The 19786-nt window shown below is 39.6% G+C and overlaps 3 protein-coding genes across 8 annotated transcripts; 1 reads left to right on the top strand and 2 right to left on the bottom strand.

Annotated features, from left to right (window-relative positions):
* The first annotated feature begins 661 nt into the window (after positions 1-661).
* On the top strand, positions 662-5558 carry LOC129581998 (uncharacterized). Of its 3 annotated transcripts, none has more exons than XM_055473354.1 (10): positions 662-1576; positions 1653-1709; positions 1796-1928; positions 2026-2093; positions 2166-2450; positions 2620-3246; positions 3405-3893; positions 3973-4704; positions 4774-4992; positions 5150-5558. In XM_055473354.1, the coding sequence occupies exons 1-10, from the start codon at positions 1090-1092 to the stop codon at positions 5179-5181; spliced, it is 3129 nt and encodes a 1042-aa protein (XP_055329329.1). In that variant the 5' UTR covers positions 662-1089; the 3' UTR covers positions 5182-5558. The 3 variants fall into 3 exon arrangements, with proteins under 3 accessions (XP_055329329.1, XP_055329326.1, XP_055329328.1); XM_055473353.1 differs by having other exon boundaries at positions 666-813; positions 1086-1576; positions 3973-4992; XM_055473351.1 differs by having other exon boundaries at positions 3973-4992.
* On the bottom strand, positions 5541-10224 carry LOC129582000 (sodium- and chloride-dependent glycine transporter 1-like). Of its 3 annotated transcripts, none has more exons than XM_055473356.1 (17): positions 9981-10224; positions 9651-9875; positions 9393-9432; positions 9168-9302; positions 9036-9086; positions 8569-8957; positions 8141-8219; positions 7955-8031; positions 7819-7888; positions 7722-7755; positions 7379-7588; positions 7200-7214; positions 6975-7116; positions 6698-6867; positions 6501-6537; positions 5983-6156; positions 5541-5909 (listed from the first exon to the last, which is right to left on the bottom strand). In XM_055473356.1, the coding sequence occupies exons 1-17, from the start codon at positions 9996-9998 to the stop codon at positions 5739-5741; spliced, it is 2037 nt and encodes a 678-aa protein (XP_055329331.1). In that variant the 5' UTR covers positions 9999-10224; the 3' UTR covers positions 5541-5738. The 3 variants fall into 3 exon arrangements, with proteins under 3 accessions (XP_055329331.1, XP_055329330.1, XP_055329332.1); XM_055473357.1 differs by having other exon boundaries at positions 5542-5909; positions 9651-9801; XM_055473355.1 differs by lacking the exon at positions 9981-10224 and having other exon boundaries at positions 9651-9968.
* Positions 10225-12408: 2184 nt separating this feature from the next.
* LOC129582001 (sodium- and chloride-dependent glycine transporter 2-like) lies at positions 12409-19775 on the bottom strand. Of its 2 annotated transcripts, XM_055473359.1 has the most exons (19): positions 19640-19775; positions 18626-18895; positions 17936-18144; positions 17851-17867; positions 17183-17317; positions 16893-16943; positions 16321-16706; positions 15979-16009; positions 15846-15893; positions 15594-15670; positions 15339-15408; positions 15090-15123; positions 14700-14909; positions 14338-14494; positions 13925-14094; positions 13597-13633; positions 13383-13472; positions 12826-12909; positions 12409-12759 (listed from the first exon to the last, which is right to left on the bottom strand). In XM_055473359.1, the coding sequence occupies exons 2-19, from the start codon at positions 18626-18628 to the stop codon at positions 12589-12591; spliced, it is 1980 nt and encodes a 659-aa protein (XP_055329334.1). In that variant the 5' UTR covers positions 18629-18895; positions 19640-19775; the 3' UTR covers positions 12409-12588. The 2 variants fall into 2 exon arrangements, with proteins under 2 accessions (XP_055329334.1, XP_055329333.1); XM_055473358.1 differs by lacking the exon at positions 19640-19775 and having other exon boundaries at positions 18626-18979.
* Between the last annotated feature and the right edge of the window lie 11 nt (positions 19776-19786).

Below are 19786 nucleotides of genomic sequence, written 5' to 3'. Positions count from 1 at the left end.
TTCTGCAATAAGCCGGAACGCACAAATTCGCCATACAAGGCGTATGTTACAAACGTACGTATTAAACTGTGCGAAAATATGTACTGTACTTAATGAATACTAGATATAAAATGCTACGATCACTATAAAATGCTACGATCACTAAATTGGCTAACAAGTAATCACTACGTAGTTCGGACTGTTTTTTTGTCCACTTCGGTGATAGACGAATCAAATAGTGATGGCACACTAAAGGTATTACGAATAATGTTTTATATTATTATATTAATGATTAATTTGATACCTTTATTATCTTATATACTTGTACTGCAATTTTCTTACTTCCACTGGTAGTTATAAAACTTTATGGTGACCCTTTCGTCGCGATTCGGCGTCCGTGAAAGGAAACATTTTTTACTTGAAAATTATTTACCGTGCCTTGCCCCGGCACATCAGCTATGATCACATGGTTAAAAGCAATAAACTGGGGGTGGTTCGTAACCATACGAGCCTGCATCCACACAATCATTACAATCATAGCTCACATGGTTAAAAAATAATTTGCGTTACGTTCGGTACGCCACTGTCGTACATAGTGTGCTTTCTGTCTCTATTTTGTACGAATACGAACGCTGCGCTTTTCCTGTCACTTTGCAGGTCGCATTATAAACGTGCTGTAAAGTGTAATGTACTCGCATGCGAGGAAAAGTTCCCAAACCGAGTTTCTTTTATCTCCTACGAAGATTTTGGTGTACATTGACGTTTTTCTGACGCAATTATGGACCCTGGATTTGGTTCCTTTTGATATTCTGTTCTTGTTTACTAAAATGATAGGTATAGCGGTTATTCTTTGGTGTAAATAAACCATTTTCCTCTCTGATGGAAACGTTTTCTGCAGTCTACGTTTGATTGATTGTGGTTCAGCTGGGTTAAGGTCTTGAGGGTACAGTACTCATACTGTACATAAAGCAAATGCTGTATGACTAATGGGGTTACTGGAGCTGATCCCCGTCCACCCGTGGGAGCCCTAACCGTTTTTAGCCTTTAAACTTTTTCGTTTTAATTTTATGATCTGTTGGATCGTGATCTTCAGTTTTAATCTCAAGGAAAATGTCCAGCTCCAGCGGGAATTCTAAGGGAAGAAAGGCAGGAGGGAAGAAGTCCGCCAGTAGTCACGGTCGTGCATCGCACACCGACTTGAGCTCTATCGCGGACGTCAATGGCATGGACGAACACGACCTAAAGAGCTTGCTGGATTGTGTATCACGGTGCGAGAAACCAGACAGTGGTCCAGAAGCGAAAGGCATGGCCACTGCTATGCTGAAAAAGGAGCGGGCGAAAATCGACAAAGAAGAGCGGGCTTTCCCGGGCCAGATAAAACCACTGAAGACCGTCAACGGCAATCATACTAATGATCTCCTCTCGGCGCGTTCCGTTGCCGTTATCGGCGATGGGGATGTGAAGGGTCCCGCCAAGGCCTCGACAATGGTTAACAGCAGTCTGTCGCTGGGTTCAGCCGGGTCTTCCAAGGCATCCAGTAATGCCTCCGATGAGTCAGAAGAAGCGGATAACTCCGCAGCCAGCAATGCCAGCGGTGGTGAGTTCCTTGTCCTACTGCTGTGTTTAAAAAATGTTCGAGCTCATTGTAGAGAGATTCGGCGTGATCATTTTAGAACATGATTATGGATGCTATCCTACAATGGCCGTACTCAATATTCAGGATGAAAATGGTGAGGGAATGCTGACCGCCTGGCCCACTGCATGCCATTACCAGTTCTTGGTGTATTTTTAATATTTTGATTTTGTTTATTTTCAGATGATGGAAAATATGATATGAGAAGTTTTATGGCTGATAATTTAAACCATCCGCCTCACGTTTTAGCCATTTACCCTTCCGTGAGAAGTTGCGCGGATGCGTTAAACTATGGCACTGAAATTGATCTCTCAAAGTATGTACTTAACTCACGTAATTACGGTTAGACATATGTCCTGTATTGCTATTGTTGTGATGGATTTTATTTTCTTAAATCTGGTATTCTTTTCTAGTGGTTCGGAAAACACTCGTAGAATGTCTGGGAAGGATACGGGTTCTGATCGGGAGTCCGGAGCGTTGGGTATAGAACAGTGTTTCCCCCCTTTCTTGAAGCATTTCCATACATGGTCATAAGTTTATAACAACATTGCAGGTTTTTCAACACAGCAGACCCTGTCGGTGCCAAAAGGCGGGTCCCAGAGTGATCCTTCCCCGGATAACAACCACGAATACCTGAAGAAGAAAGCGGGTCGTAAGCGTCGACTGCAGAAACTCACCAAGTTCGACAAGAAGAAGCCTGACGTGGTACTGGGATCGAGTCTCGACAGTCAGAATGATTTCTATAATCGAGCATTCCAAAAGGCGGCGGACGGTGAAGCCAGTGATTTCCTTGATAGATTGTGTTTCAATCTGCATGAGCAAAAGGCGTCCGTAGCAGGTTAGAAGCCCAATCTGTGGTATAAACTGAGGATAGATTGGATATGTTATTTAGAAAGTTGCCTATACGATATTACCAATAGACTATCAAAACGTTAGAAACATGGTAGTTTTGACGAGGTTAAAGCGATGGCATGACACGATTATAGCTAATACGATATATTTTACAGACGTTTCGAGAAACTCCAACGAAGCGGAAAATTACTTCAATAGTGCTTCAAATGCTGGTAAAGGAAAGAAAGCACATAGCCGCTCCAAGTCCAAGAAGGACCACACAAGTATCGACACATCTATACCTTACCGTCCGTTGAATAACAAGAAAACTGACCAAAGTGATAGCGAAGAAGTGGAGAGTTTCCATGGTTCAGATCCTGAGTCAGTACCCGATGCAGCAGTGTGTGATATTGTAAACCAAAGCAAAGAAGTATTCTTCCAAGCCGAGCCGGTCATGGACTTCATGGCGGATTCCCTCGACTACAACGTTGACTGTGATGTGGAAATGACTCCGCTGGAAGACATGATGGCTGTAGATAGCATAGATATTGGGTGTCCAGCCGAAAATCAAATGCAGCTGCCGGAAATACCTCCGTCCGAAAAGATGGTTGTCTGCCGTACTAGCAGCAATTCATCCCGCTCCTCCGTGGATAAAATGGAAATAGATCACGGATCCATGCCTTTAGACGGGTACACTCAGGACGCAGATATTGACGAACTGGACAAGCTTGATCCTTCTTTGGCTGGCGGATCGGCGCAGGCGAAGAAAAAGAAGCGGAAGATTAAGAAGAAAAAATCGAAAGGTGCATACATTAACATTGATTGTTTAAAGTGTAGACGAGCAGGCATGTTATACACACTTCCGTAGATGGTAAAAAATCATAAAATTGCATAACGTCTTGCGTAGGTTAACTCAGGGGTTGCATAGTAATCGGTATATTTACATCTATATTTTCTGTAGGTAAAAGCCAGTCAGTAACGTCCAAAGATTCTAGCGTTTCTTCGTTTTTGGTGAACGAACGTGAGCGCGGTGTGGACGTGGCGCCAGATGTTCCGGTAGTTGTTCCAGCGACCAAGCCAATGACGCCGGAATGTGTCAGTGATCACCATTCGGACACTGAATTCCAGGTGGTGGGTCCACGTCGATACGCACAGAAGACTTCTCCGGCTGCTAAAAGCCAAGCTTCCTATCCGGGTGCCTATAAATACAATGGTACGGCTGCTTCTAACCGAACGCGCAGCTCGGCTTCCCAGTCCAAAACTCCGAGTAAACAGTCAGCCTCGGTCAGTGTGCCGCCGGCTGCCTCTGAATATCAGCTACGCCGTCGAAATTCCGCAGGAGACATCAAGAAAGTCGGGTTGGAACCAACGCCTGTAGGAATGGAAGCTGCGGGTGACAGCAGCGATCGCGACTCTGTGCGGTCGATGCCGGTTAAAAATTCGAAAAATGGTGAGTGCGGTTTGAAGTCGAAACGAGGTTTCACTAAATTAATTGCAGTGATAATAATTTTATATGGTCTTGGTTTCAGGCACCGGCAAAACCACTTCTGCTCCGGCAACTCGTCTTCCGACTCCGGGAATTAGCTATGCGGACATTGCCAAAGGTGCTCATAATGGATATGCTCAAGCGGTTTCGACGGAAGCAGTTGCGCCGCAGTCGGCTTCGATTAGTCAGGGTGATGTCGTCCAGCCGCCGAAAGTTTCGGATATAGAACACGAAGAAAAGGGTCTGGAAGCCGATGGAAGAGGAATTGCAGATTCAGAGAATAATAATCCTGACTTAGTGACAAGTGTTGATACTACGCCGACACCGTGTGGTAACGACGCGGATTGTCCTGTCGAACAGCCTCTGGAGGAGCACACTACGCCTACGACTGTTATAGAATGCCCGCCCGTGGAAACTCAGTATCATTCGGAAGAAGTGACTCTGGAGCGGGTTATACAAAGTGCGCCCACGGAGCCCATCAATAGAGCAACATCGAATAGCTCGCAGAAGAGCAGTACGTTCGGCCAGCCATACTATCCAGATTTCGGCGAGACAACCAACGTCCATACATATGAAACACACGCAGCACTGTTACGCACTATGAAACCAAGTCAACCGTTGGCGCCGCGAACTGGCCCGCAGATTTACCATCGTCCGGACCTAAAATTGCCGTTTCGAGAAAAATCCTATGGCCGGTATCATGACAGGGGTCGACATTATGGGAATCGTGGTAATGGACCACGGGGATATTATCCGACAGCTCATTACTCACATGGTCAGTCCAATGTCTACTACCATAATCGTAATTTCGACCATAATCGATCTCAACCAAGTGTCCTGCCAGTGGTGCCTTTGGAACATGGGCGAAAGTTGGAAGCTGAAAAAGATTGCGGAACGGCACAGAACGAGCGCCCTCGCGAAAGTGGAGATTCCAAAGTGACCTTGGAGCAGCAAACCGCAGTGCAAAAAGAAGAAAGCACCATGCAGAATGGTTCTACTTTAGCCGAAGCGTTGGATTTTTTTGAATCAGAGTTTGGAAAAATTCGTGAGAAGTGCCTCAAAGGTATGTTAAACGGATTTTTATCTTTGTACATCCAGTATGTATTTTTATAAGTAATGCTACGAGTAGGGCTGAATCAGATAAGTAATCATTTTATGAACGATCACGCCTCCGTTGTTGGCTATTATGGCTGAATTTGCTAATACTCATTTTTTCGTAGGAGCTCCTGGATATTTGTATTTCAAGCCGTGAAAAAATTCAAGACTTTTCGTTCCAGTTATTTTTTTGTAGTAGAATTAGTTTACTGGTTGATAAGAAATGTTGATCTTCAGTTGTACAAATAGAATCGTTCGTTGAGTCGGTTGAAGGATCTGGTGGTAGGCAGGATTATATTGTTCAGCTCAAATGCGAAGAAATTCAGGTGTTTATTTGGCTCTCAGAAATGCCGAATTTATATCAAAGGTTTGTTTCTTTTTGTGTTCATTAAGATGTTTCTGGTCTCGAAAATTGAGAGGATAGTGTTATTGCTGTTATGGTAGCCACCCTCTAATACTTTTTGATTTGTCGGCTGTTTTTGTTGTTGGTTTCCTGACGAATATTGTTTGGTTATAAAATTTATGCATTTGTTGTCTTCTGGTGCGCTTTGCTTGCATCTGGGGTTTGTCTTTCACAAGGTGGAAAAAACTTCGAGAAGCATTCTGCATACGCTTCTTTGTGAGCAACACAATGTCATCCTTAGGGCGAAAAGCAAACAAGTTAACAAATACTCATATCTAGTGAAGAAAAAATCACGAATATTAATTTTATTTTTAAAACGTGCGTTCATCTTGGAACCCGTAATTTGCGAAGGATATAGGAATATCCGTAATGGCATTTTCATTTGGAAAAGCATCGCGCGGTAGCGTATGGAGGTTGAAATTTTGTGGAGGTGGTGTGGGTGGAGCTGACCGATCGTCCGGCCAGATGCTCCTTATGAATTTCTGGAATGGAAAGGCAGAAGAGTATTTAAACTACTGTAAATTTTTGTGGCCGATTACTGTAATTGATGCTGACCTCTTTCCATGTATCTCCTTTTGTGTTAATAAACACATAAACTGCCCATGCCGGAAACTGCAGGATACCGATCCCGGCTAGAATCCATCCGATGGCGTCGGCCCATAATGGAAAATGCCCATGGGAACTCTCGTTCAGCGTTTTATACGAAACCAAGGATACGACAAGGATGAACTACAACATCAGGCAGATAAGTTAGAGTTTCGGCGAAATGAACTGTTTTATAATTTTGGCATAATTATTAAATTAAGGGATTTTAATTCATCTTCTGTGTACAGTGTAGTACAATTCACACTGATAACTTCATATATTCATACACGTGAGCTAACAACACATGATGAGACTTGTGAAAATTAAATTATGGTTTTCGTGGATCTCGGATAGGTAATGAAAACACAAAATTATATATGCTGAGATAACTATCGTTTTATGATTTAAGGTCAACATAAACTTTGACAAAAAGAAAAGGTCAATCGACAAAAGTATCGTTTCGCGTTTGAAAAACGGGAAGAACATACCAGCAGCGTCACTGGACTCAGAGCTGACCAAGCACATCTGCAAAATCATGGTCAATAATCAGTTTATTACAGCAGTCCATCGGTCATGCAATATTTACGAGTATATGGTGAACGCTCTTAGGTGCCCTATTACGAGGCTAGGGAATGCCTTCGAAGTTAAGTGAACTAAAATTCAGAGACAAAATGATTCGTCGTACCTCCAATAATAGCTGACCTCTCCGGGTTTCCCTAGCATTTCTCGAAGATTATTGAGAAATCTCTTCATACCGTATATCCACATGACACAGATTATCTCCAGTGTGGCAGCAAAGAGCACCGAATATCCGCCAGAGTACTCATTAAAAATGTCGAACAGATCCACACCGCCCTAAATTCAACAGCACTCCTGAAACCGCGTGACCTTAACGGTTATGCTATGCAAATGTAAGGAGATAAATGAATGCTTTTCCAGTTTTAATTATACGTTAAACATACCTGTGTAATAAACATGATACCCAGAAGAAAGCAGGCAGTACAAATTATCCCGACCACGTAAGGCTTTTTGGGCCGCCATGATGGGAATGTGTCAAATAGATACGTCAGAAAGTTCTCCAGTAAACCAATCTCACTTCCCAGCCTGTCAACGATGTGCTCAATCTCACTTATGAGCATAGTGCTTTTTTAATTTTTGTGTATTCAGAAGTCACCCGTTGTGCGTACCCGAGCGTAAATAACCTGAAACAGAGAATTGCCCAGTAAATGGCGTGTATTTAAAAGTATTTCTGTGACCAGTACCCTAATCGATACTCTCGATTGGATACTAATTCTAGTGATGAAATCCTTGTTATTTTTTATTACAACGAACTCCTACAATATATAACACTTTTAGGGTTCCTTACATTATGAAAAAAAGTATAGCCCAAAGATGAGGCACCGGCATTTGGTTCAGCGCTTCTGGAAAGGTGACAAACGCCAGTCCTGGTCCGGAAGCGATGACATTTTCCACCCCGACGCCCCGTTCACCAGCTAAAAATCCCAGAACGGAAAACATTGCCAGGCCGGCGGTCACACTAGTTGCTGAGTCCAGGACTGATACAATAAGAGCATCTCTGCAAACCGTAACATACGCAATTTTATGATGGTCGTCGTTAATTATTATTATAATCTGTGCCGTTTATTTGCAGTTCATGGCGTTCGGCGGCATCAGATGCTTATAAGTACGGAATTAGTACCGAAACTTACTGATAGCAGTTATTATTAAATTTATTGTAGGACCCTGCAATAACGTAACAGCATTGCACACAGTCAATGAACATCAGTGCAAATGAGTTTACTGTACCGAGCATAGTTAAGGATCCAAACGCTACGCTGAGTGAGAAGAACATTTGCTCCGCTGCTGCTCTCCAGGTCTTTTTTGAACCACACACCGAATTTTTATAACTGAATATTAGTTATACAAAAAGCGTTTATGATACCTGGATGCTAAGGATCTTGTCAAATTTCGGCACGACAAAGTACAGAATTCCATCCACAGCGTTTGTTAAAGTAGCACCTATGCAGCAATAAGCAATTAAAGTAACGCAGAATAAAAAAGTCGAACCAATACAGAAGCTACTCTAAGCTTTGAAAATTTTAAAATGCACAGGAATTCTGGTGCAGACCTCGAATGAGAAGGATGATGAGCACGACAAAGGGCATGGAAGAAGTGACATACACGACCTTTCCGGATGATTTTACTCCCTAAGAAAGCAAGTACTGTATACAAGTATTCACATTTTTAAATACCACGCTATCTCTTAGTCGATCTATATCAGCGCAGTAAAGTCTTTTACAAGAAAATTTAGTGATTTTTTGTTCTTCAGCGTTGTGGTGCACTGCTACATGTGACCACCTCTTCAAGTGTACTAATCAGGTACTGCAACTAAAGAAGTGCTGATACGAACATTTTAACATTAAAGCAAAACTCTGAAGAAAAAAACGCTGGCGGCAATTTTCCTTAACGAGGATTGTCTTGTACTGTACATCGTATTTACATAAACAAAAAATTGTACAAAGCAGAACGAGTATAATAAATTTGCTGCACTTGTACCTTGACCAGTGACAGGAAAACGATAACCCACGTTGCCGCCAGACAGCCTAACATTTCCGTATTAATCGCTCCAAGGTTACTTAACGAATGCGCAGAATTTGTCGCTTTGTCATACTTCATGAGTACGTATCGGTCAAAATACTGCTGGCTGGATGAAACCATTTTACTGGACATGGCACTAGTCAAATTGGTGAACATCACAACAGGAATATGATATCCGGTGATGGTCAACGCATGTTCGGCAGCGTTTTCCCCTTTTCCGGGATGGATACACGTTGGTTTGTGTGCCCATTCGTTGTCACAAAACGTCGCCCATGGAACCGGCTCACCCTTACAGGCTGCTATCAGTGTTGACCAGAAGTAATACATAGTCCATGCCATAATTACCACTAAAAAATAAACATCTCATCGAAATATCTGAATCAAATTAAATTTTGTTATTACTGCTGTCACTGAAAGGAAAGTACCGTAGTAAATGGCAACGAATAGGCTCGCCAATACTTGGGCCACCCCAACTCCTAAAATAAATTGGACTGAGTTGCTTTGTGTATATCTAACAATAATTATAATGTAAGTATGTAGCAATAATTTTTAAGTACCTTTTGCAACAGGCACGATCCGCTTCCAGATTTTAACCGGACCCTGCGAATAATACTGACCCAGAGCGATTTCTAGGAAATACATCGGCTTCCCGACCAGGAATAGCACACAGATATACGGAATCAGAAATGCTCCTAACATGCAGATATCGGCATAATGTAATATAAATTAGTATAAAATTATACATAATGTAAACATGTTAAGCAGTATTGAGGTTAACGTACCTCCGCCATTTACGTACGCTAGGTAAGGAAATCTCCACACCTATTTTATAATTGAGATTTCTTTTGATGCCGTTGATATTTAACAACAGGTTGTAGTGCATGCATTGCAATATTACGAGAAGTGCGCCGAAATTAAACAAAAAAATGCTACTGCGTGTGCTCACTGTGCTGTATAGCTAGGCTAAAATATTTTGATAGTACTTTATATATATACTGTAACACATTTTTTCAACAATTACTTGTTAGACAATAACTAACATTTCCAAGTCCGACCGATAAGCTGATGCAGGAAAGGACAAATTCTGCCTTATTTCCCCATTGTCCACGTTCTTCTTGTTGTTGATTTTTTTCATGGTTTGGAGCGGCGGAAATGCTGTGGACATCGTCTTTGTCCCGCTGTTGAGGATAACTGAAGGCAGAATTTAGCGTATCGCACGAATAAGCATGCACAATATTCTGCGCTGATTTGCTAGGCCTTCGATGCTGAAAGGAATTGGATGGCATCACACAAAAACACAGCTAGCTACTGGTGCAAACAATTTGAAAGTGTTCTCATGTAAGTAATAATTACTAACACATCGCACTTACAAAAATGTGGTCTACCATTTTTTGTGTTGCCGTAGTACTCCCAAGTAACAACTTTGAAATGTTTCAACTGTAACAAATCATTCTGTTTGGAGACTTTGCATTACTACAACGGTTTCGCTGAAAACAAGCTGCTTCACATTTCGGCAGTATTTATGAGAACAGCATAATAAAACGGATTGCTGCAAGTGCTTTACAATAACCTTTCGGGATCACAAGCCGGAGATGCCGACAGTTCGCGCAAACATTAAAGTCGTTAAGCCGTCAGTATCGCTGAGTGAAGTTCAAGGTAAAGTTGGCTTTTCATGTCTACTTTGGTTAGCAATTGCAAACAAGAGCTCGCAACATGACTGATTTTGTTGATGTCGGCAACTTAGTTTGCCCGAATCTTTTAGCACACATCTACTGCCACAAACGCAAAGATACAACGTCCTAATATAATTAATTTATAGGACTATTTTCTGTTAAGCATACGGTGTGCAATTTTAACGGAAAAATAAGAGCAAAAGAAACTAAGCTAAGGGTATCCATATTTTGAGTCACCCAGTTTGCACGCGGAGCGCGCTTTACTTCTGCTTGCCGGGAGATAGCAGTTATAGCGGTCCATAACTGGACAAGCTATTTAATTTTGCAATAAAAACCACATGGAACACGGTGCCACAATAAACATTCAGGTGTGCGTGCCGCATTTTACACTGTATAATTTCACAAACAAACTCGGTAAACAATCTACAGCGCAATGAGGCCTTTTCTGATCACGGCTGCATTTACTTACTGCAACTCATACACTTTGTTTCAAAAGAATATAAAGTGCGCGCGCATGCATGTGTTAGTGCTTCCATATCAATAGATTCATATATCCTTACGTCCTTATTTTTTGGAAATTATCTCCTAAATCAGGATTGATTTTTTCAATAAGTTGATGATTACAAAAAATAGAGCATCGCACAAACGTTCCTACCTTTATATTTAAAAAAATCTTAAGTTTTGGAGAAGGTCTAAAAAAATTTTTAGAAGCTGTAGTACTTAAAGGTTGTTAGTACTTAAAGATTGTTGGTTTTGGAAAATATCTCCTAATTCGAGATTCTGTTTGTGAAGTTTTTGATAGTTTTATAAAATCCAGCATCTCCCAAAGCTTCCTATCTGCTGCTTGGAAAAAAATTTTGGTTTCCGGAACGTTTTCAAAAACCCTTTTAAACTTTCAGTACTTAGCGTTCAAAGTTCATAGAAATTTCCAGTAAATTCTGCAAACGTTTCGAATGAGCAAATACAGGTTTTGCAACTTAGCAACCTACTCTGTAAACAGTAGTTATTTAAAATTGTCAGTTACATCAAACTTTTAAATTTACTTTTTTAAATTTTTGAAACCTTTAAGATGTTTTTAAATGCGTTTGAATACTTCAAAATAAGTGTAAATTTATCCAAAGTCAGCTCCAAAGCTTTTACATTTCCAGAATTTCTAAATATTTCTAAATATTTCGACTCGGCCCCGCGCAGCGGGGCCGTTACCTCTAATTTTCTGAGCCTCCAGAGTTTCAAAATTTTAAAAATATCTAGAAATCTGAGTATCTCAATATCGCACGGTTTAAAATGTCTAATTTATATGTAATTTCTAAATATCTAAAAGCCGGCCGTGGCCTGTTTACCGTATTCACTCACGTAGCGGCTCTGTAATTCTGGTGGTAGCTTGGGCACTCACTAACCTACGTTGCTCTGTAATACGGGCGGTAGCTTGGGTATTCACTAAGCTCGAAATCTAATATAATATATGTATTTATTTTATTTTAGTAGAGCTTGACTGAAGGGCTGAAAATTTTACAATCTTACATGCAGCCTGCGAGGTCACCTTGGGCAACCGTTAATCGTTTCCCACAAGTTTCCATTAATTCTGCGCTGAAATATCGGCTTAACGGTTTTTTATGGGCATCGTGTAAATATGATCCCACTCCATCTATTTTATCACCGTTTAAATATTATCTGCCGTACCAAAAAATACAGGTTTTCAGTTCGTTAGAATCGGCAATATAAAGTTACATTAAAAACGGGAAAAAGAACCGTGAAAAAGACAAACAAAAAGAAAAATTACGGAGGCTTTCAGTTTTTATAAAACTGGTCGAATTAAAGCGGAAAGTTTGAAAACTATTCGCTTTTTGCACATATTTATAATATTTTCGTAGCTGGCCTCGCTGGGGTTTTATATTTGAAATATTTCTCAAAATCGTTTTTATTGCTTTACGAAGTGTATTTTGTACTGTACATATTTCTTTCATTTTTCCATACCTCGAACACAACTGGTCGCGCGCTAGCGCGACCGATACTTGTATGTTATAGTGCTCCCATGCTAAATAGTTCACAATCAGTTCAAGGTAATAACCCGAGATTATAAGCGTTAGTAATAATATATGTACTGGAAAACGTAAAACAACCGAAGAGACGGATACCCATTATTAGTCGTATTGCACAGCTGTACATTATATTTTACGGGGCCATTACTGACCATTTTCAGCACCGGTCAGGAAAAGCAAAAATCACAAAAATAATTTTTGTTAACAGAAATTGTCTCGTAATTATGAAACGCTCTTACAAGACCAGATGAATTTATTGCTAATTATTATTCCCTCTTGTCGTAAGCGCGATTGGTATAGGCGGGCGGTTTATCGTTAAGACTTCCATCGGATGATGTTGGCTTGAGTTTCGCGCGAGGAATAGTTCCCATCTGGACGACTTCCGCGGGCATTTGAGGCTCCATAATGTAATCCGGCCACAAGCTTTGCTTAAATTTCTACAATAATTTTTCATGATTTTTACCTCTATAGTATCGCAAAAGGTAAACAATAAATTTTTGTACCTCTCCCAAGGTGTCACCTTTGCTTTTCCACACGACAATAATGGCCCACACAGGCAGTTGGATGATAGCTAATCCCGCTAAAGTCTGTAATTAAAAAATGACGATTTTACAGGCTTTTTCGTATAACTGCGTCAGCATGAACAAGTTTCCTTTCCACTGCCTATCATGAAATGGCTTTAATACGCATCGTTAAATTACAGTATTAGCTGGTGTGCGACTGCTACAGAAAAAACACCAACTGTACAGAAATTGCACATCGATCACATTCGCCACGCAATTGTCTGGTATAGTTGTACTTAGGCAAGTTTTAAATTGTTTCTCGAACATGTAATTGCTAATTAACTTGAAGAACAGGATTAAAGACTTTTGAGGGTTTATAGTTACTATAAAACCTAAAAAGTCTTTTAATGCTGTTATTCAAGTAAAGGCAAGTTATAAAGGCAAGTTTTAAATTGTTTCTCGAATATTTAACTGCTAATTAACTCGAAGAACAGGATTAAAGACTTTTGAGGTTTTGTAGTACGACAGAAACGATCAAAAATACTGTATAGCCTTACCCAGCCGATCCCATCCGCCCATACCGGCAATCGTTTATTCGTAGCCTCATACAGTGTCCGATATTGAACGAGCGATACAATTAGGATAAACTGCAAAATCATTATGAAAGACCGGTATATGAAAGACCGGTATATAATATATATATATATATATATATATATATATATATACATTTATTTGAATAAGTGGTACTCGTGAGCAGTAAGCACTTACCAGAAGAGTGACGGGACTCAACACAGACCAAGCAGTTCTACGAAAGAAAGAAATAATTTTATAGTTTCCCATACTGTAAATTAGTTTGTTTAACATAAAGTACACATTTTTTTAAAAAATTATTGCCATACTCGCGAATACTTCAGGCAGCAATATACTATTGCAGCACTTTCGTGAACCGACTTATCGCTAATTATTACGAAGAGAGGCACGTAGCGTCGTCAATCAGCTTTTTACATCCATCTCTTGCATGAATTTGTATTTTAGTCCCTAATTATTTTCCGTATGATATCAGTCTGTTGTACCGATTATCATAATGATTTATTACCGCCAGTAATAGCTCATGTCGCCGGATTTTCCCATCATCTCCTTCAAATCCGAAATGAATCGTTTTAATCCATACACCCACATTACACAAATAATTTCGAAAGTCGCCATAAACAGAACCGAGATACCACCAGCGTATTCATTGAAAATATCAAAAAGATCCGTTCCCCCCTGAAACGACATTAGTCTGCTATTTCAACAAAAAAGAAGTAACGGGAATAAAGACTGCCATTTTTAGAGTATTAAGTGTCTACACCAATGTCCGAGTATCCGTACATATAGGTTAGGACGTTGACTATTTTAAATAAGTAATACTTAGTCGTTGCGTACGGAAAATTAATCCAGATAATACTTCACGTCATATCGAACCGTTCAAAATTTATACTGCACACATTATCGTTTGGTGAACTGTACCTGTGTGATAAACGCCAGTCCGATGAGGAAGCAAATCGTACAGCCAATGGCTACCACTAAAGGCTTTTTCTCTCGCAAGGAAGGAAATTTATCGCATAAGAATGTGAAAGCCATCTCCAGCAACCCGATCTCGCTGCCCAGACCTAAAGTGTACAACCTAAAAATATTAATGATAAAATGAGTAAAATCCTTAACCATGAATCTACGAGTACGAAGTCCCAACATTTGAAAAGCATGCGCAGTGACCTTGAAACAAAAATAGAACACTTTAGCAATAAAATCGGAATTTGCCAGGGTCAGAATCAATTACTGTAACGTGGTAATTTTAAAACGTATTATTTTACTGCAAAACAGTGCATTACATGACAAAGAACAGGATAGCCCAGAGATGTGGAGGTTGCATATTGTTCAAGGATTCCGGAAAGGTGACAAACGCTAATCCTGGTCCAGAATCCACGACGTGCTCAATACCAACCCCGCGCTGGTTAGCGAGGAACCCCAATACGGAGAACATGGCCAAGCCGGAGGTCACGCTGGTTACCGTATCCAGCACCGATACAATCAAGCCATCCCTGGAAGATTAAGTAATAAAATTAGGTATTCTTGATAAAGTGCACCACAAATTGAAATTGAATTCATTATTATATATTAGTGCGTAAGTGTGTATTATACTGAATATGATTAACACGCAAAAGGTTAGAACAAACGCCGCTAGCGTTGCACAAATGTCGTCTCGTAATTACCAAACTTACTGGTAACAGTTGTTGTTGAACTTATTGTAGGAACCTAAAATGGCAAAAGACGGTTGATAACATTCATATAACCAATTGCAATGGATTCTGGACATGGGTATCGGTACTGTAATCGACATCGCACAATTCCTAGCAATAACTGCAGCTCCAAGTGCCCACAGCCAGAGATAGAGGCAAGTGAGAATGATGCAATAAGTACTAAATTAATTGAAAAAACAGCAATTATGACTTCTTGTTTGAATAAATTACCTAACATGGTTAAAGATCCAAAAGCAACGGAAAGAGAAAAGAACATCTGCTCCGCGGCAGCTTTCCATGTCTAAAAGGGACATCAGTGTGGCAGTAATTATGTTAGGACCTGTTCCTGCTGAACACGGTATTGTATTATACGATACGGTAGAATGGCCGTAGAATACAAACAAAATTATCAAGGAGATATACAAATCTTCGGAAAAGAAAATGGCACTGAAAATTAAAATTGTAGTCCAATAATTCGATTATTACCTGGATGTTCAGTAATTTGTCAAACTTTGGCACGATGAAGTAAAGAATGCCATCAACGGCACCGTCCTGAGCGGCACCTAGAAGAAGTTGCTGTATTATAAAGCTTTTTAAGCTAAAATTGAGCAAGATAGCAAGCACTACATTCGTTTATTTATACAAATATTTATACATTTATGTATATATACACCTATAACCTGATACGTTAACATGAAAGCAGAATTACGACCGTAGATTACAAAAAGGTCACTTTACCATTGCCAAGTAGAATGATCAACACAATGAAAGGCAGAGTGGATGTCACTGTAAAAGAAGCATATAATATGTGTGGTGAACTGAATTCAATGACTGCAATAAGTTAGGTAGCTGGAGACAAAAAAATAATTACCATAAACGACTTTTCCAGAACTTTTCACTCCCTGCAAAATAAATTACTAAATGAAAGCGATATCGGTGGAAGGATATGTGCATACAGATCTGTACTGCATTTACAGTATCATGAATAATAGTTGCAAAACTAATACTACATGTTCAAATATTTTGAATCCCGGTACAGTAAAAACATACCGAAATACCTTGTTTGTTGTTGCGCAGAAGAGTAGGATAAAAATATAAATAGCTATGAAATAAATATAGAGTATAAGTAGTTATAAAATTTGACTTCAACAACCTCTTTAAAAGATGTATTTTACTTTTCGATAATATGACTGTGCCGGGTTGTTATGCTTACCTTGACCAAAGAGAAAAAAACGATAATCCACGACAGTGCCAGACATCCCAGCAGCTCCAGACTGATGGACCCCAGATTTTCGAGACCATGTGGATCAGGACTTCCCTGATCATATTTGACTAGCACGTAGCGATCAAAATACTGCTGACTGGCCGAAGAATATTTCAGGTTTTTCTCCACCGGAAAGGGGATAATAGGATGTAAGACATTGGGATTATCGAAATCGTGTATCCACTGCTCACCGCCCGCCACGCTGCCCGGCGGAACACAGGTTTCTTTGTGAGCCCAGTCACTTTTACAGAAATGTATCCACGGGACGGCTTCGTTGCGAAAGGCAGAAATCAGTGTTGCCCAGAAGTAGAACATTGTCCAGGACATGATAATAACTGTTATTATCACATAAAAGAGTGTTAATTCTTCAGTAAGTTTAAATTAGTGCAGCAAAGATGTGGTAATATCAATAGTTCACGACACACCGGTAACATTCTGCAGTCCCAATTTCCGTATCGTACCCATACTAGTACTTCTATACACAATAATTATGTACTGTAAAGCTTTGGTTTCGCCCATACCGTAAAATATAGCAACGCACATGCAGACCACAACCTGAGCCGCGCCAATCCCTAAAAACACCATAAAACCGTGATAGTTTAAAATTGCAAAATATATCAAATATGTATCAAATGTATCAAATGTAAAATATATCAAATGTAAAAATAAGTATCAAATGTAAAATATATCAAATGTACTTGGCAGATTATTCTCGGCGCTTGTTAAGTGCGAAACAACCCAAGACCGATGAAGCGATAATTGCCATCAAAATAACGAAAGTGCAAGCGCGGATACATTATTCACATCTGACCTTTTGCCAGAGGAACGATACGTTTCCACACCTTTACAGGTCCAGTTGCCTCATGCTGACCAAGAGCAATTTCCATAAAATACATCGGCTTTCCAACCAAAAATAGCACACAAATATACGGAATCAAAAATGCTCCTAAAACACAGATGTAAGGGATAAAAAAATGCCACATTTTTGATGTTTTATTACAAACAAAACTACTATTAATTCGAATGCGTTTTTGACGAGTGATGAATCATAAATAAAGCTAATATTTACGATGCGTAAAATAGCTTACTCGTTAGATAGTCTTCATTCAATCTACTGTCATGAGGTATTTCTCTCAATCTAAACCTTTTGTATTTACAAAGGCGTATTACTTTTTACGTATATTATTATAATGACAGACGGCACTACATGCTTGCCGTACTCTAGGCACTCGGTAGTAAGTGGTGGGAAAATATACACTCGAAGAAAACTCGTACTTATAATTTGCAACCATAATAATTATATTATTGAATGCAAACCTAAAAACATAGTTTTAGGCTAAATAATGCATTTGTTGATATGTTTATTTTTAAACGACAATCACTTGCCAAAGCTAATTGCATTATGAAGGACTAATGTATAGTGAGTATATAAATAATTCCATAATATTATTGGAATTATCGCATTTAGAATTTGCTTACCTCCTCCGTTAGCGTACCTGGGAATATGAAAACCTTCATTAGTATTGTTCGGTCGATGAAATCAAATAAATAAAAAAAACCTCACGCTAAATATGGAAATCGCCAGACGTTTCCCAGACCGACGGATAAACTGATACAGGACAGCACGAATTCAGCTTTATTGCCCCATTGTCCACGCTCGGGGGTATTCGCATCACCCGTACGCGTGGAAACCGTGTTGTCGTGAAAGCCTTCGGCATCCCTCTTTTCCACAGGCGCCTCGGTAGTAGTAATTTCAATGCTGGTTTTCTTGGGCTGAAAGAAACAAGTAACATACACGTTTTAGTTTTGGTTTTTTGCTCTGTTTTTCTTTTTTCTAGAAACGAAAGGTTTTAGAGACTTGAAATAAAAATTCAGTAGCGTGCATTGTACTGATCATGATGGTCACACTAATTCGCTCTAGCAACAAACCAGTCAGGTGTTGTAAAATGCCATTTATTTTTTTTTAATTTTCAAGCAGCTACCATTATTCAGGGTTACGGATATTACATACAGTTACAGCAAAAAATTCTGACCCCGTGTTTGCGCATAGATCCAATATTGTAGGTAAAACAAGAAAAGTTCCATCAAGAGACGGTAACGTTAACGTGGTGTGGATTCATAACACGGGCAAACTTACGATAAATACGAGCACTTTACGTACAATACTTTCAATCGAATTATAAATAAATTTATAAAGTTACAACTAATGTAAGTATGTTTTCCATTACAATGGTATAAAAAATACATGCCGTACCATTTTCGCAGGGTGACAAAAGCACAAGTATTTTACGGAACCGGAACTCTGGAATCAGTAACAGGCGCTAGCTTCACGCTGCCGACGTCCAGATTATAATAATTCCATTCAGTTTGCACAACCAAAACACCAAACATGTACAATGCAGATGAAATTACAAATCACATGTACTGTCACAAATGACAAAGGGTGCTTTAGTGAAAATGCTCCGTGTCGGCTGCTGCGTGCAGGAAACCAATTCTGCAGTGTCCTTTTGGTCCTTTAAACGCACTACAAATGCAAATTAACACGATGTTTATGTGCAGCACCAATGTTAAGCGCTTCGGTCGCACATTAATATTTTAATGGCTGCCGGACGTGAACGTTTACACCGCTACCTGCATCTTTATCAGCCCGGTACGGATTGTACTCCGTGTATGCATTGTCTTAACTTGTAACGTGTAAGACGATAAGTGGGAAAGCGATAACGAAAAAGTGTATTAAACAAAAATTACGATAAGTTTCGTGATTCTATTGTCACTAATCAAATGAGAGTAATATGACAGGTTTGATTTCACTGTGGTCATGAGCAGGAAACCGAGGCGATGTTAAAAGTGTGCACTGCATTGAACATTTGTCAAATTTGTAAAGCCAGAAAACTACAAACAGCATTAATTTTTCAAATCTTATTTAAATTATACAAATTTGGAGAAAAAAATATCCATGTGAGCCTTGTAGACCTCCTGCTTTTTATTTATGAATGTGCAGCAACTGTCTCGAGCGGTACATTGCTGAAATACGTATTTAAAGTAAATTGTAGCACATAATTTTAATGGAAATTTAACGCAGAAGCAGTCAAGTTAAGTTCATTATGCCTTTCATAACATACAGATACAATAGTTAAAAAGCAGTATAAGTTAACAGTTACAACTAATCAATAAAAACAACATGGAGACCGTGACCGTTACTGGGCAGAAACGGACAACAGAGTTTTTTAAGCAACTATTTTTGTGCATATTGTACAGTTTATCTTACTGTGAAATGTGAATGATGTGTCTATCCCGGTGGAAAATAACAATTCAACAGCTACCATATTATTAAATAGTAAGCAACCAACCGATTTCAACTTTCAGTTGCGTAATAGTGCAACAACAAATACTCGTGCACACACTGACCGTAAAC

Source organism: Paramacrobiotus metropolitanus, unplaced genomic scaffold, assembly GCF_019649055.1.
Source record: "Paramacrobiotus metropolitanus isolate TYO unplaced genomic scaffold, Prichtersi_v1.0 Parri_scaffold0000006, whole genome shotgun sequence".
Classification (NCBI taxonomy): Eukaryota; Metazoa; Tardigrada; class Eutardigrada; order Parachela; family Macrobiotidae; genus Paramacrobiotus; species Paramacrobiotus metropolitanus.
The sequence above is the reverse complement of the archived record's forward strand: the minus strand, read 5'-3'. Positions and strand labels throughout refer to the sequence as shown.